Raw genomic sequence first — 17586 nt, forward strand, 5'->3', positions numbered from 1 at the left:
TAGTTTTGTTTCTTTGTTATGTTCTTTAACTGGTTTTGACATTGGGGTCATCTGTCTTCACAGGATGGGTTTGGAAGTGTCTTACCTTCCTATTTTATAGGTCAGTCTGAGAAGAATTGGTGTCACTTCTCCAAAGTATGGTGGAATTCCACAATGAATTCATCTGCTGGAGTTCCTTGGGAGACTTTTTATTAGTGCTTCAATTTTAATGATTGATGAACAGCAAGCTTCCAGCATTCACCTCTCTCTGTCCTTCAATGCTGGGGTTACAGGTGTGTGACCACACATGGCCTATTACTTGGCTGGTGTTAATCCTAACTCAGTTTCTCAGATTTGTTCAGCCATTTCACTCACTAAGTCATCTTCTCAGGCCTTGTTTTTTTAATTTTAAAATTTTTTGTTATTGCAAATACAAAAAATTACAGAATTGTATTTAGAATTATTTTCTTTGGTTTCCTCTTATAATATCATGATAAAGACACTGGGGTGCTTCTTGAATGCTGCCTGCCCAGGGGTGGCATATGTCTGATATGTTTTCTAAGTCTGCAAATGATGTTGCACAGCTTTGTGAGAGAACTGTAACTTGTAGAGTATTTTGGATCCATATTCTTTCCTCCCAAAGCACTGAGGAGGTGACTTCATTGAGCTTTAAAATTCAGCATTGTGATGAAACACAAAGTCGAATGGATTGTTCCTGTGGTATACCATATCGTTCTTCTTTTGTTCTACCTCATTTTTTGAGAAGAACATCTGCAAGATTTCACCTGATCTTTGGAAATAAAAGAAAAGCAGGACATGATGAAGAAGAAGTTTGTGTTGTTACTTTGGCCTCAGTGAGAGTTTCTTTTTTTAAACGACATATTTATTTTATGTGTATGAGTACACTGTAGCTTCAGACACACAAGAAGAGGGTGTCAGATCCCATTACAGATGATTGTGAGCCAGCATGTGGTTGCTTGGAATTGAACTCAGGACCTCTGGAAGAGCAGTCAGTGCTCTTATCCTCTGAGCCATCTCTTTAGCCCAGTGGGAGTTTTAATTGAAGACAATAATTTTCTTATGTATGTGTGAATCACAACTTTCTCTCTACTGATGACTTTTCTCTTTCTGGGTTTCTTATTTAACACCCAGAACAATCTGGCATGGCTTTCATCCCAAATGCTTCATTTTCTCTGACTCCCAGTTTCGCAGGTCAGCTGACTTGTTTGCACATCCTGCTTTTGGTGCACTCCAGCTTCCTGACTGGCATTAGTGCTTCAGTTGTGCCTCTGGTAAGACCAGTTTTCCTTGACGCTACATTGCTGTTGACACATCTCTTGCCAATTATTGTCAATATCCGGAATTTACTGTTTTCTACAGATCACTTTCCTTCCTCTAGCCATTTCTCAAATGGATAATTAAAAATTCCTTCTAGATTTTTTCCTATTTTATGTGTAGGAATGTTTTACCTGTGTGTATGTATGTGAACCACATGTGTGCCTGGTACTTGAGGAAGTTAAAAGGAAGTGTCATACCCTCCGGAACTGGACTTACAGATGGTTGTAAAGCATCGATCATGTGGGTGTTAGGAATTGAATCAAGAGCCTCCCCAAGAGTGCAAGTGCTCTTAACCACATAGCCATTGCTCCAGCCCCACCCCCAAATTACCCCTTTTCCTCCACCCAAACATTTTGTATAATCAGATGTTCATATGTGCTTCCTTGTTGCTCAGTTTTTTTCAACGGGACTGGAGGATGGGCACTTGAAGAGTGTTTGTGTTAATGTTGGTTACAGTTTAATCTACTTAATTTGGAGAGAACATTTAATTCTGAAGTTAGATTACTTGGAATTGGTTTTAGCATTCTGGGAGACAAAAGAACCACATCCAGAGATGGCTATGTGACAAGTGCTTCCATTCTGCCTAGGTCTCCTATCCATCAACATGCATGCCATCTCTGGCTATGATGGACATGGTGGTTCTTATCATGAACCACCTGTTGTGCACCTCACATTTCTTACTACACTGCTTGAGCCAAGTCCAATCCAGAAAAAAAGTGCACTTGCAGTCACCAGCTGTCACTTGCAGTGCTCTGGGTCAGATGCATGCTGGGCTTCATGGGTACAAAATCACCTCTGAGCCCTGTGCTCAGAAGGATCTGGCACCTGGTTTAATGCTTTACTTAAGAGCTTAAGAATCATCTATTTGCATTGCAAGTATTACAGAAACATGTGCCAAGAAGGTAGCTGGAAGCTAAGCCCATACTGGATCCTGTCTTCTGCCACCTCCCAGGGAATTTGGCTACTCATTCTCCCAATACAACTCTTTCTTCTGCAGATGCTGTGTTCTCCAATGTAGTAGTGGCTATGTGGTATAATGGGAGAAGGCTTGTCTTCTGATGGTGCCCCCTGGCCCTGTGGGAAACTCGGCACAAGAAAAGTATGAGTTTGGGTTTGGAATGGTGACAGTTGTTTTCTTACCAGCATTGGGAAGATCTGATGAGCAGGGAAGGTGATTTCCATCTCCTGACCGAGAGAACTTACCTTGTCTAAGGGCACAAGTTTGAAGACTGTTGGGAGTCTACTGACTATTGCAGGCTGGGAATAGCAAATCATGAGCAAGGGAAGTACCTGGTTGAATTGAAATTCTGAGCTGTACTAGGAATGCCAGAAGGTTTAGGCCTGTGTATCTAAGGGAATGACTCATAGAGGTGATGTGTCTGCACTTGTCCTGGGTAACTTCTGCCTGAGGAAGCATTTGGTCTGGTAGCTCTGGAATTATCTGAGCATCCTTGCAGCCTCTCTGAGTCTGGCTAGCCTTTTTCTGTTCTGAGCAGCTCAAAGCAACCTCCAATGATGAGTTGCCAAATAATTATGGATGGAATTCTGGCAGTTTCACACATGAATTCGATGCTTTTTCTATTGTATGTAAAAACACCATTGCATAACAAAAAGATGAACAGAATATTCATGCTGGTAATTTAAGATTTAAAATTTGTTAGAATGCTTAATGGTAAATTAAAGTCACCATGTCAAAGAGGATATTGCCAAAGAAACTGAAAAGAAGAGAACCTCATAGTTTAGCATCTATCTTCGAGTTTCTATTCCTGTGGTAAAAAGTAACTTGAAGGGGAAAGAGCTTACTTCAGCTTGTACGTTTGTATCACAGTCCACCACTGAGTGTAGTCAGGGCAGGAACTCTTAACAGGAAAGAAACCTGAAGCCACAAATTGATGCAGAGGCCATGGAACAATGCTGCTTGCTGGCTTGCTTCCCATGGCCTGCTCAGCTTGCTTTCTTATATCTCTAAAGCAGTGTTTCTCTCCTGGGTGTCCCCATCGCCACATATCACACACCCTTCATATCAGATAGTTACATTACAGTTCATAAAAGTAGTAAAATTAAAATTGCAGTTATGAAGTAGCAATGAAATAACTTTGTGGTTGGGGGACATCACAACATGAGGAACTGCTCTGCACCATTAGGAAGGTTGGGAGTCACTGCTTAGAAACATGAGACAGGAGTAGCACTAACCACATTGAGTTGAGCCCTCCCACATCATCAATCAAGAAAAAACATTATAGACTTGTCTACAGGCCAATCCGATGGGGCATTTTCTCATTTGAGTTTTCTTCTCCCGATACGGCTCTAACTTGTAGTAAACTGACTCAAAACTAATGAGCAGAAATTGACTCCTTTCAACTTGACACACAAACACATCTTTCAACTAGAACCTTTCCTTTTCAATTTATTCCCAATATGATATGTCACTATTAATATCACAATATAAAATATCCCAAAGTTTAAAAATATCAGTCTCAAAATGTTAAAAGTCCCATCCTTTTAATTATCCAAAGTCTCTCTAACCAGGAAATAGTAAAAATCAAAGCAAAGCAAAAGCAAATTCAACAGTATAAAAAGTTCAGTGTTTAACATCTGGAGCCCACTCATGATCCTTGCAGCCTCTATAGGGCCTAAGCAGCTAGCTCTTCCCAAGCCTGCCATGTGAAGCACACATAATTTGTCTTATTGGCTCTCCAGTTGTGGCTGTCCTTTGTGGTCATGCTATGGTACTGGCATTTTCTGCTGCTACTTGGCTGCACTTTCAAAAATAGCCTTTTCTAGGTTTTCTTTAGGGATGTGGACTCTGCAATATGGTGCCAAGTCTCAACTTTTCTCCATGACCCCTTCAATCCTAGGTATTCTACTGTAACTGTGGCTGCCCCTCTAACAATAATCTCTCCCAGTCTTTTTTCTTGGACTCCAGCTCTGCCACACTGGCCTAAGTCTCAGCTGACCTCCATCACTTCTTCCTGTCATTAAAGCAAACACACTTGGGTGACTTACACAACCAAGTTTGGCTGCCAGCATGGGATGGAGCCTTGGTCTCCTAGGGACTGTAGCTTCTGTATGCTGACCTTGAGGGAATCCTTCCAGATGTATGATCCTCAATGATACTGTTCTCTTCTTAATCACAGATAATTTCTCAGCTTCAGCTAGCTAGCACCAATTGGTACAGTGAAGCAAAGATTTTTCTCCAGTGGCACTCATCTCTTGTTTATTATAGCCAACTCTTCAACTCAGATGATCAGATGCCACAGATACTTAATTCAAAATATTGAAAGGCCTGATAGAGTGTGGTGCCAAGTTCTGCCTCTCTCAGGGTATCCAGGTGCTCAGAGAGGAAAGAGCGAAGTCTGGAACAGGTCAGGGTCCATAATCTGCCTCACCCTCTGGGGTGTTAGATGCTGCTGCCCGCCAGACTTGGGAGGGTGAAGCAGAGTCCACGATGAGCAGGTTCTGTTCCAGGTACTGTGCTACATTACTGAGTACTTGTGACCACCTTATTGGGGGTGGGTCTTTGAGTATGTTCCCTGAGACAGGCATGGAAACTCAATATGTACCTAAGGCTAGTCTTTAATTCCTGATGCTTTCCACAAATGATTACATTACAGATGTGTACTCCCATGCACATCTCTATTTTGCATTTTTATTAAAAGCATCTCTACCTCGATTTTGCACTGGGCCTTGACAGTTGTCTAGATGGCTCCAGTGCAGGTATTGGCACATTCTCTCATGACAACTCTCACTTTAGGAAGCTAAAGCTGCAGATGACAAAGCCTTTGTTTGCCTGTGACATTCAGACTACCCTGCCTTGCTCTCTTGGTCTTATCCTTTGTCACATAAGTCCTAGGTGTTGGCACAGTTCAACTGAGAAAGGTAATGATCTTTCTGAGAAGCTGGCAGGTGTGTGTGCCCAGGTGATAACCCAAGAACAATCAGTTGTCATCCTGTTTCACCTCATATTGTAGTCCCTTGGCATTGTGAGGAATGGTTTCTGAGTACCTTTGAATACCACATTTTTGTTCAAGCCTCTTATATAACATAGAACAGTGTTTGCATATGACCTACACTCCTCCCCCCCCCAACACTTTTAAATAACCCCAGATTACTTATAAAATGCCAATACAATATGAGTGCCATGTCAATGGTTCATGTGCTATATTGTTCAAGGAATAATGACAAGAAAAAGTCTGTGCATGTCCATTACAAATGCTGTCAGCACAGCCAGCTTACAGCTTCTATCTATAGTTGGTTGATTCTGTGGGTGTGGAACACACAGGGATGGGAGGTTGCCTGTATTCCTGATCTGATCATATAACCCATGAAGACCCCTCTCACACTGCCCAGTGTTTGATAGGGTCAGTGATTAGTGGTGTCTTCCTCCTTTCTGTGTTGTCTGTGAGTCTATCATTTATGATGACTGTTTCATTGTGGTTTTTTACTTTAAAAAATTTCCAGAAATGTTCTGTTCTTCAGGAAAGGGTGGGAGTTTTCTCTGTCCCTGATGCTTTCCCTTGGAGCAGAGGAGTGGCTATCAGGAGCCCAGCAGCCTGCTCTGCCTAGCCTCATCTGGCTTATAGACAGCATCCAAGCTGGAAAGACTCCCCATGCTCCCGACTTCCAGGAGAATCTAACCCATGACTGTATTCCTTCTGCATACCAGCTGTGCTTGACTGCCATCTTTACTTTTTTGCTGGTGGGAGTTGGGTAGAGGCTGGGAAGGTGAGGAGGAGAAACCCTTTGCCTTCATTTGCCTGGAACTGACAATGGAGATCTGCCCCCACCCCCCACCCCACCTTTATAGTAGCAGTAGTGATTTTGCAAAGGGAAATTTGCACCTGTTTGGAGCTGGCTTCACATTGAGAACACAGAGAACAAAAGCAAAGGCCAGCGCATCCGGATTGGGTACTGCCAAAATTACTTACCACAGACATATGTGAAGGTGTCAGCCATTCAGGGGGGATGTGAAAATGAGCCCCAGCTGAGTCTCCCAGCAAAATGATTCCTCTGGGCTGTGAACCTAGGAAGCACAATTTATTTATGTTATTTATATACTCAAGCAGTGGGCAGCCTCCAGAGTGAGTAGCTATGTGAACAGATAGCCTGGTGTGTATCGAATGCATAGTACATCCCAACAGCGATACATTGCCACTTTCCATGTGTTGGAGACTGTGAGGGAAGCATTTAGGAGGCGGAGGGAATTTCTCAGCTGTTGGAACTGCTAGCTAAGCTGCACAAACACAGGTGTGCTTCCTGGCTCAGCATAACAGCAACTGCTGCACAACATCCAGAGCGAATGATGGATGGACACATGAATCAGGCTTGATCTGAGCTCAGGAATACGCCTTACATTTTGGTTCTGGAAATTGCTTTCTTAGTGAACACAGTGATTCTCTTTAAGAGCTAATGACCTCATGGAGCAATTTTGATAGTTTAAAGATGTGATCGTCTCTTAAAGTCTTTAAATTCACATACACAAAAGGCACTGGATGGACAATTCTGACTGATTAATAGAGAGGAGGAGATAGAAAGGTCTTCGTGCAGCCTGGATGTCTGGATGTCAGAATCACTTAATCAGATTCTGAGATCCATCTACACAAATCACTTACTGGTGGATACACCCTTCTAACCACTTATGGGTCTAGAAAAATCAAATTATCCCTTTAGAGTCAGATCAGTCTTTTTCCTCTATCCCCAAACAACTGGAATGAGATGAGGATGGCCCAGCCTTGCTGTAGTGGCTCCCTAGCCTTGGCTTCTATGGAAGCTGCCCCTGGACCATAAGAAATAGAGACCAAGAGGGTCTAGGACATCTAGGAGGAGGATGTGTAGATTTGCAGTTTTTCCTTCCTAGGCTCACTAGCCCAGAAGGTTCAGAGTTTCATCTAAGTCTGCACTTACTTATTACTATTGTTGTTGCAATAAACAACAGTTTACTGCAGCCCTGGAGGTTGAACCTTGGACCTCATGCATACTAAACTAGTGTTTTAACACAGAGGCAGTCCCCAAACTCTACATTTATTCACAACTTTATCTCCTCCTATCTTCTTATAGTACTGAGGATTAAGTTTAGGACAGAGCACATGGTAAGCAAATGCTCGACCACCCACTCTGCTAGACCCTCAGCCATCTTTTTACTTTTTAGTTTGACAGAGGGTCTCATTAACTTCCTCAGACCAGTCTGAAATCACCCTGTAACCCATATAGGACTTGAAGCTTTAATCTCCTGACTTGTCCTTTTGAGTACATGGATTACAGACCTGTGTCACCAGGCTTGGTTATAAATTTATATATATATATATATATATATATATATATATATATATATAGTTACTTAACAAATATTTCTAATTTGTATACTTATGCAATGGGCCTTTCAATTTCCTATTCTCTTCTTTGCCCCTCTGAGAGCTTAGAAACAATTAGGTTTTAGGTTGATCTTTGTCAGTTATACTTTGACTAAGTGTAGCCCTTGGGATAAAATTAGAGTAGTTATCCAGGTAATACCTGTTGAATGAGTGCTTGACCAAAAAAGCATCTTCAAGGAGGGGAAAAAATATTGACGAACATAAACCGGGAAGAAGATGGGGAATGCCTTAGTTTTTTGTTTACCGCCCCCTCTCCCGCCCCCCAGTGAGTTTTCAGATTGATGGCTCAGATGCCCAGGCTTTTGGAACAGGAAGCTTTTGCAGAAGTATCTACAGGCTGGAGCTTGGCTTCTCTCTTAGGTCATTCAGATATTCATCTTTGAGACTGTCTCCTCAGTATAGGGTGATTAACCTTGACGTATGTTGAAAGGACATGCAGATGATTAAATATTACTTCCTGCATTGTTATTTGGAAAAGTCCCAGACTTTTTATTACTCTGTCATCCACCCTGCAGTCTTCTCTAATGTTGTCATTAAGGTTTCCAGTCCCCAAGTGAAAGAGCCAATTAAACAAATTACATTCTGCATCTTCTAGATCTGCCTTCTCTTCTATTCCTGTCTTTTTCTGATTGGTTCTGAAAACTAATATAAATGAGGTACTTTAAAGTAACTGCTAACCTCGGACACTGCTGCATAAGGATATATATTTATATTTTCTCTTTCATTTGACTCAACTAGAAAAGAAGCATCTACTGTAGTAAGGTGCTCACTTGTAGTTCCTACCTTCACAGAATTTCTTCTCATATGGAATTCCATCTTTTGGATCAATACCCTTTAAAAGAGAAATGAAGAGATTAGCAGTGTGGTTTTAAATGTATGAGGCACATACACTAAATCCTTCCCAACTGAATTTAACATGCAAAGGCAAATCAATATATAAAAACCTTTCAAGCCTTTTGGGCCCCTAATCCAGCATAGCCATACTCTCTGTAATGAGCTGAGTTTGAGAGGAATTGGGGATAGTAAAGGAAGATAACAGAAAATGAGGCCCACAGATTCAAAGCAATCTGGGCCAACCATTTAGAAGAAGACCTGGTTAGTAGTGACTCTTCCTGGAGCACCGAAGTCTGACTGAGTCTTGAAGACAGAGTCAAGGATGTGTTCTGCAGTCTCTAAGCTGGAGATCAAAGTGTCCAGACATCTCAGGAACAACAATTGTTATTCATTTCACTCTTTCACCCACACTCATCCCAGGGGACATTGATGAAAAGTGGAGACGCTTGTGGTTGTCACAATGGAATGGCATGCCCTTGATATCTTGTGGACAGCACCATAGGAGGCTGTAAAATACCCTACAGTTTATAGGATGATATGTTTAACTCAAATGTTGGTAACTCTAGGGGTTAAAAAACCCAAGAAGGGCAAGTTGGTCCTGAGTGGGACTAAGTCATCATAATCAAAGTGAAGTGAAACAGTCAGTGGGCAGTCTCTTGGAAGAGACATTAGTAGTATTTTAAGACAAAAGTGCTTGGTAGCCAGGATAGGATGGAAACAAGGACCACACCCCCACTCATACACACATATTCATACCACACGCACACTCACACACAGTCACACACCACACACACACTCACACACAGTCACACACCACACACACACACTCACACACAGTCACATACTGCTCACACTCACACACACACATTCATACACACATAATCACACATACACACTCACACGCACATTTACACACACATTCACTCACACATTCACACACACTCACACACATTTGTACGTACACTCACATACATTCAAACACACACTCATACACATTTATATACACATACTCACATACACTCATACACACACATGCATACTTATAATATACCCTCACACATATTCACACACATACACACATTAACACACACATACATACACATTCACATACAAATTCACACACACAATCACATGTACACACACACACACACACACACACACACTCAACACACTAGGCACACACACACATACCACAGTCAACATTGGAGCCAGTGGCTACTGTGTAATAAAGACTGGCCTCCATGGCTCCAGTCTCCTTGTTCCTGACTCTGTGATCCTGAGACAGTTTTCTTCTGCAGAAAGGGACAGGTGTGAAGATCTGAAGATCATGTCTCTCTCTAATTAGGAATGATGAGCTTCAGGTTTTGCCTCCTGACTTTGCTTGGCCATCTCTTTATGGAGATGGCATACCATGTCACAAAGAGTAGAGACAAAGAAAGCATTCTCACATACTGATCCTTGGTCCGGAGGTAAGATGACAAAGCTCAGGTTTATCACAAAAAGAGCTACCTTGGGTCCTCTGCACCTTAAAGCTCTAGTGCAGATATTCTATCCCATAAACAGGTAGCAGGAGTGAGGGTAGTCCTCAGTTGGTTTCTTTTTTCTCCACAAAGACCCTCAAATCATGTAAATTTAAGACGACTGCAGCATATGAATTTGTAGCCATTGTTGCACACAGGTAAGTCTTGGGTTGGCTTTCTTCTTTCTCCCTGTTTCTCTTCTTGAAAGCTACAAACCCGTTACATGTACAGAACTGGGCAGCAGAATCAGAAGCTTTGGGGAGTGAGTGGTACATGCAGGGTAATTCCCATACTCCCTGGCAAGGTTTATGAAAGATGACAAATGGCTATAACAAAATGGCTCCAACAGCTGTGTGTGTACTGAAGGATGGTGAACACCAACTCCCCTTTCACCACACTGTTCAAACAGAATGTAGGCGTTTGACAGGGGCTACCACAGCATGGCTTAAATGGACTGTGACTGAGGGAGCTTCACACCACCACCAATGCTCTTCCTGTGTGTTAGAAAATCTCTATTCCTCATGCAAGTAGCCAAAGAACAGTTTCTGTAGGCTCTTAGCTTCCTGATATGGCTCTAGAAAATACACACTGGGGAGGGCAGAAAGTAAGACATGGTGTTGGCTTTTAAGTCATTGCTTACCCAGATGCCGTTACAGTTGGAGTCCTGATGGATATCCCAGTTGACTGGCCTACAAAGAAAACATCAGCATTGGTTTTGGGCACATAAAGAATGCTCAGCAAGTGTTCCATGGACACGGTGTCACAGAAAATGGCACTATAAGATAGCAGTGTTCTTCAAGAGCACCCTAAATGTGCTGTGTATTCTTGATTTCTGGAAACCTAGCTTTGAAGCCAGCTGGTTGTTCCTCTGGATAATGTACATGTGGTGGAGTGGTGAGCTTAAGAAATAAGTCTGCAGACCATTTTCTTTAGCAAGGTGAAGCCACCAGCATTGCTACGAGTTGTGTAGCACCTATCAGCTTACAGTTCTTACACTGGGATTAGTGTCAGCAAAGGGTGGCACAGCTTTGGTTATTGTCAGCTAGGGTTCTTGGCCATCAGGACAGGACTCAAGCAGGATATGTGTCATATTACATGAAGTCCACACCTTGCTCTAAGGGGACAGGACATAACTCCTGGGTCTAACTGACTGGAAGAATTCACTTGGAGATTGTGTCAATGTCTACACAACTTTTTGTATAACTTGTATAACACTAGACTACTGTGCCATGAAAGAGGCAACCCTCAGTTTTGTTTAGTGCCTAATTAGCTACCCAGTGTGCTTTGCAAGTATCAGGGTTATGATAAGCATATTTGGACAAACAGCTGTGTGCTGTATGTATGAATAAATGCAGGTCTCTTCTCTAACAACTGGGGTTCGCCAGGTTGGGGAAAGCCATCATGTCTCATTTCAATAAGAGTTACCTTCTGCCCGGGTACACTGTCTTGTCACTGTCATTACAGTCACGCCCTCGCCAGTGGTAGCCCCGCAGCGTCTGAAATTAAAGAGCACACACAGGAGGCGGGTTAGCCTGCTTTGATGTTGCCCATAGTGAAGGTTAATCAGGGCTGTATAAGAGATATTGATATCTGCAATTTGTAACTCAAATATTGAAGATGGGTAGGGAAATTACAATTATATAAGACAAACTGTGTGAAGGAAAATGCAGTATGACACCAAACCCATAAAAAAGTGGGAGTGTATGTTTAAATGAATGTGTGTTTAGGGGTGACATTGGGTGTGTTCCAGTGTGGAGGTGTTAGGGCATATGCATATGTATGTACTTGTGTATACGTATGTATGTGTGCCCTTACATGTATGTGTGTGTGACAGGTGTGTGTGTGTGTGTGTGTGTGTGTGTGTGTGTGTGTGTGTGCGTGTTCCTGTATACTCTTAGAACACATTGCTGAGTTGTTCTGTTAAACACCAGTCTTCTCAGGGTATAAAATAATTTATCTATTTTGCCAGTAGTAAATCTTTTATTGGATAATTTAAAAATAATCTATGCCAACTGCCAACCATTTAGATTCCTATGTTGCTGGATAGCTTTAAACAACCAGCAAACAAACAGGCATGATGGCCCACATAAATCAAATCAAATCTATTATATCAGATAATGTTCCTTCTCCAGGTTTCTCATCCTTCAGTGAGTTCAGAGCAGGGCACCTGGTTGTTTGCTTTCACAGAAACCTCATTGTCATCGTAACAACTCTAAACCAAACCCACACATGCACACACTTAAAGAGTAAGCTCAAGCAGGGTTATGAATTTCCAAAATAAGTCCACCACCCTTTTAGGAAATGATGTTCCATGAAGAACTGTAGCTGGGACCAGGAGGAGCAAGAAACAGAACTGGGTGTATGGTTTACTTTAATGACTGATGACTTTAGGAAATCAAAAAAACCCTTAAAATTGTGAACTGATGTCCGTTCATAAACAAGTTCAGTCTTGTCTTATTAAAGGAGAGAAATTTGTAGATGAATCACAATGTTCAGTGAACAGCTGTTCATTCTCAGTAATACTCACGGGGAAAACACTGTGTTTGTCTGAATCGTCATCTTTGAATGGCACAGTCTTCTTTATAGATCTAGGAAGGAAAACAAAACACCTGGTGAGCTAAGAAAATAGAAATGATGTTTGTGAAAATAAGCATGTTCAGATGCAGGCTGTTTATGTGACAGAAGCTGATCTAAAAATAAAGCCCGAAGTCTGTGGGTGTGTGAGAGCATCAGCTACACTTGGCCAATCACTGTTCTTTATTTACCAGGACAGTTTTTCTCTATCGTTTAACTTGGGTCATTTTGGGAGGTAAAATAAATGAAGTGGAGTTGTAAGGGACATGGGATATTGATGTTATAGAACCCAGGAAGTAGGAGGAGACTACATGTTGAATCTACTCAGTGAACTGGCACTCCTGTGTCAACTTGAATAGGAACGACCCCCATGGGCTCAGAGATTTGAATGCTGGGTCATTAGCAGTGCTACTTGTCAGAGATTAGGAAGTGTGGTCTTGCTGGAGGAAATGTGTCACGTAGGGTGGACTTTAGGGTTTCAAATGCTCAAGCCAAGCCCAGTGTCTTTCTCTCTTTCTGCTGTTGGTGGATCCAGATGTAGAACTCTCAACTTCTTCAGCACCATGTCTGGCTGCATGCTAGAACTCTCCTTGATATGACAATACATCAAATCTCTGAAGCTGTAAGCAAGCCCCAGTTAAATGCTTTCCTCTATTAGAGTTTCTGTGACCATGGTGTTCTTCACAGCAATAGAACACCGACTAAGACATCTCTAAATTGTCTTTGTGGCCTTAGCATACTCCATTAAGGAAATCTTTCCTTTTAACCACTTACTCTAAGAATCATGGGTATTTAATGGGCATTAGCTGGTAACTTACACTCCTCCTTATGAGACTGAGTAGCCAAGAACACAGGCATGATGGCCAGTATAAATCAGATCAAACTTCTGGATACTCTGAAAGGAAGAACATTCTTGTGCTTTGCTACAAGAGAGATGCTTCCTTCTTCAAAGTGGCAGCGCCGCTCTCATTTAGAGGGGAATTGTATATAAAACAGAAGAGGAATGCAGCCATGGAGCAGGATGAGGTTGTTCCTGGAACCTAAAATTTAGACTTAGTAACGGGACTGTCTGGGCTTTTGTAATGGTCTTCTGAATCAAGGGCATCTAAACAGATTTGAGAGCTTTGAGGCAAATGGAGGTGAAAACAAGTGCAATCTATTTATTCACCTTAAGAAGAGGGTTAGGAGTCTTGAGGGCCAATGAGAGCAGAGGCTGAATCCAACTGTTGTCAGGTTTATCCTATGCCAGATCTGTGGCCAATGGAGAGTAAATTTACCTGTCTGAAAAGGATCATAATAGTGCCTGCCTCAATATATACAATCATTCTTGATGCATAGAAAGCATCAGCCAATTTTGTTATGATGATGATTTATGATTGTTTTAAGGAGCAAAGGAGGCTGCACGTATGTTTCTATTGTAAGCTGTGAATCACCAAATATTTTATGGTATGGTACAAATTATCATTGAATTTTTTTTAAAGAAAGGGTTAAAACATGCTATTTCTCTTTTATCATAACAGAAAAACTTTCTTTTTAAGTTGGGCCAAGAAAATCCATGGTTCCAGACGCTCCTGAATTCAAAATTTCAAAGGTGGATCAATTATAGAGTTGTCACTTGGATATCACTGGAAACTTCAATGATGCCGTTAAAGAAGAGATGAATGTCTCATAGCAGCTTGAGGTTGGCACGATGCAATGATTGGACACCTGAGGAGCTGGATGCACCCCAGCTTCAAAGCATCTTCTTTCATGTCTGACATTCTCTTCTTCTCATAGCCTGAGGCTCCTGCACCTAACCCCATCCACAGAAAAGGGTGAAGTTACCGGGATCCCAGCCAGATGGTTGCGTGGCTCTTGTTGGCAGATGAGCTGGGAAAAGTTTGTAGCTCTTTGACTCTTAAGAGACTCTAAATGTGGGTCAGAATCATAGCAGCTTTCTCCTTTCTCCAGCTATGCTAATAGTGGCCTAGAGATCTTCAGCAAATGTAGGCGTAGTGAAACTCAAGAGATGATAGATGGTGGAGCACCAGAACACTTTCATCATGGCTTAAAGTATGTTCATCGAAAGTATGAGTTAAAGTTGCAACTCCCAGTAGCTGTGAAGTTGGACTTAATCCAAATAGGTCTTTGAAAATGTAATCAGGTTAATATGAGGTCCTTAGGATGAGCTTTTATCAAATATGACTGGCAAGTTACAAGAGGAAAAAAAAACCCAGGGAAAAATGAGACTATGAAAATTAAAGATGGAGATTGGAGGGCTGCAGCTATAAGGATTGATGGCCACTACAGCATCCAGGAAGAGAGGCAGGGGATGATCTGACTCACAGTATCTGTCAGAGGAGCATAGCTCTCATGCCCTTGGTTTTGAATTTCGAGTTTCCAGGCCTGAGAGAGCAGACATTGTGACACTTTGTTACAGCAGCAGCAAGAAACTTACACAGCCTCTCAGAGCACACCAGCAGCCTGTCTCTTGTACCTATGAGTATTCTCTTGTCTTCTCTTCCTATGACAGCCAAACTGGGTCAGAATGGAATAAAATAACAGGAACTTCCACAGGAAGGCAAGAGGACCAGGCTCTGGGAAGATGTTTTATGGTCTAAATGAGTGGCTCACATCCATTAAAGAATTATTTGTACATTCAGCTTTATAGCTCTGTTGTCTGACTTGCAGACAATTATTGGACACAGGCAACCAGGGATCATATTTGGGGACAAACCAACTCACCAGGAGAATGTTTGAGAAAATGTAGTGTTTTCTCTTGCTAGGTGTGGGGCCAAGGAATTTGGCTTTTAAGATTGCCAGATGGTTCTGAGGTAGCAAGGATTCAATTTACAGTTTGATTTTAGCTAAAGGAAAACAGGTCCAAAGGCATTAAGTGGCTCAAGTTCTTTAAATTAACTTAAGAAAATAAAATCTCTGAAAACAAATACAAAAGATACAGGGAACTAAATTCACCTGGGGTTGGGGGGAGAAGGTTGGGTCCTCATGGCCAGTGGGAAGTACTTCTTTAAGGCTTAGTGTTAGGCTTTAGAGATAGAATGTCCCCAGAGGCTTCTGTGTAGAAGGCTTGGTTGCCAACTAGTGGCACTGTTATAGGGTGACTGGATGGGTCCCCATTAGAGGCAGCCCCTCGAGAGTTGGCCTTTGACTGATGTTTATTTTCTCAAGAGTGGTTCGTCTACTCACTAACACAGAGAATAAGAAGAAAGCTAGCCTATTTTGCTCCTCTTACTGTTGCAGATACTAATTCTATGATGTTTAAACCCAGACATTGGGTGAGGCTAAGCTGAGATAGTTTTACTCTTGTCTTTTACAGCCCTGGAGACTGAGCAAAGGCCTCTATGCTTGCTGGGATAATGGACTCCTATTGAGCATCATCTCTCAGCCTGGGAAATGGCATTGTCCGTGAGTGTGTGTTGGGCGGCTTGTAAAATTTTTGGAAGTGTCCTTCTGTGGTTAGAGTTATGACCAGTGCTGACTGTGGGAAGTGGAGGAAGCCCTGAGCGAGAAAGAAGTCCCGAATCCTGAGAGAAGTGTGTGCTGCTGACATGGCACAGCTTGGTAAAGGACCCATGGGGAAATGGCAAAGCCTTCTCTTTTGGGTGAGGCTCAGAGACATAGTAAAGCCTTTCTCTGGTCATCTGTAGATGTTGATACTGTGTGCAGAAGACGTCCACCATTCTTTTCCCCTCCTTGATATTTACTGCCTAAAAACTACTATTCTGTGCTCCTACAGAGATTACCTAAACCTGTCTCCTTGATCTAACTGCATATTATAAATCCCACGCCCTTGTTTAACTGTATGTAATAACCCCTTTTCCTTGGTCAGCTGTATAGAATAGTCTCACTTCTCTGTTCAATTCTATATAATGAACACACTGAGCTTTAGTGGTCCTGAGGCTTCTCCATCAGAGAGCCAGGTTCACCCCGCCCCAGCTTTTCTTTCTGTCTCTCTGTGTGCTTGGTTTTCTTCATTCCCTCACAACCCCAGTCAGGTAAAGTCCTTGAAAGTCTGGAAGAATTTGTCAGCCTACTTTGTTTATATGTTATGTGGCATGGTGCTTTTCCTGAGTGTCACATAAGGCTTGCCTGAAAGCCTCACTGCTTGCTGGAGCTGAGAATGCCAGCGATACATTTCCAAACTTATTCAAAGCAGGCTTGTCTTTTAGTTTCTGTACAAGTCATGTATTGAGCAAGAAACATGATCAATTTCAGGAGGATGCCTTTTAAATATGAACGTCAGTTTAGTCCCCATAAAACAAGGAAAAGCAGAGAGATGTCATATCTGTTTGAACACTAGAAATAGTGTACGTACAATTCAATTTTCTGGAAGGTCTTGGTCAAAAATGGCAGTGAATAAATATTATGACCACTTCTAGGATATTTCTGGGGAGGTAAAAAAGACAAGAAAAAGAGAGTTGGTTAACTCAAGCAATGGTTCCTACCAAAAGACCCCTCTGTGGTCCTGATGGCTAGACCTGAATCTGGTTCCCTTTTGATTATCCAGATGCAGTGCTTGCTCTTGTTCCTACATCCCATATTCCTGCCTTCTGTACCATGGCCTGTGGTAGTTCCTGTGATTGGAACCCAGTTTCCCTCCACCCATCCATCTGCCTCTACTTTCATAGCCATCTTCAGGCTTCTTCCCCAATGGGTCTTGCCTGCTTTGGTCAGGTACTCAAACATTTCTCTTCTGGAATGCTTTTAAAATGGGCTTGAGAACACTTTCAAATAAAACAATTCCATCCTATTGGGATAGACTGGAAGAAACAGTTGATTCCCGTCATCCCTGAATCCCTCAGGTAGCTATGAGGTATACTTGTGGGTCGTAATGTTATTTTAACTCTGACAAAGAAGAGCTAGAACACTTTTCAGAATATAAATGAAGTATTGTATGGGTCTTTGTGTTACCTTCCCAGCGTTCTAGAAATAGAGGCGTAACCTAAATGAGTAACTCCCATGTCTATGCA

At 42.1% G+C, this 17586-nt stretch overlaps 1 protein-coding gene across 2 annotated transcripts in view; it reads right to left on the reverse strand.

Moving 5' to 3' along the window:
• The window catches only part of Aoah (acyloxyacyl hydrolase), a 204380-nt gene that overhangs the window by 95698 nt on the left and 91096 nt on the right, over positions 1 to 17586 (reverse strand). For both annotated transcript variants that reach the window (XM_076939320.1, XM_034510444.2), the window contains 6 exons: positions 16932 to 17002; positions 12570 to 12630; positions 11468 to 11538; positions 10683 to 10731; positions 8472 to 8520; positions 6246 to 6340 (listed from right to left, as the gene is read on the reverse strand). In XM_076939320.1, coding sequence (XP_076795435.1) covers positions 6246 to 6340; positions 8472 to 8520; positions 10683 to 10731; positions 11468 to 11538; positions 12570 to 12630; positions 16932 to 17002 — 396 coding nt within the window. The remainder of the gene's footprint in view (positions 1 to 6245; positions 6341 to 8471; positions 8521 to 10682; positions 10732 to 11467; positions 11539 to 12569; positions 12631 to 16931; positions 17003 to 17586) is intronic.

This window comes from Arvicanthis niloticus, chromosome 8 (assembly GCF_011762505.2).
Source record: "Arvicanthis niloticus isolate mArvNil1 chromosome 8, mArvNil1.pat.X, whole genome shotgun sequence".
Lineage (NCBI taxonomy): Eukaryota > Metazoa > Chordata > Mammalia > Rodentia > Muridae > Arvicanthis > Arvicanthis niloticus.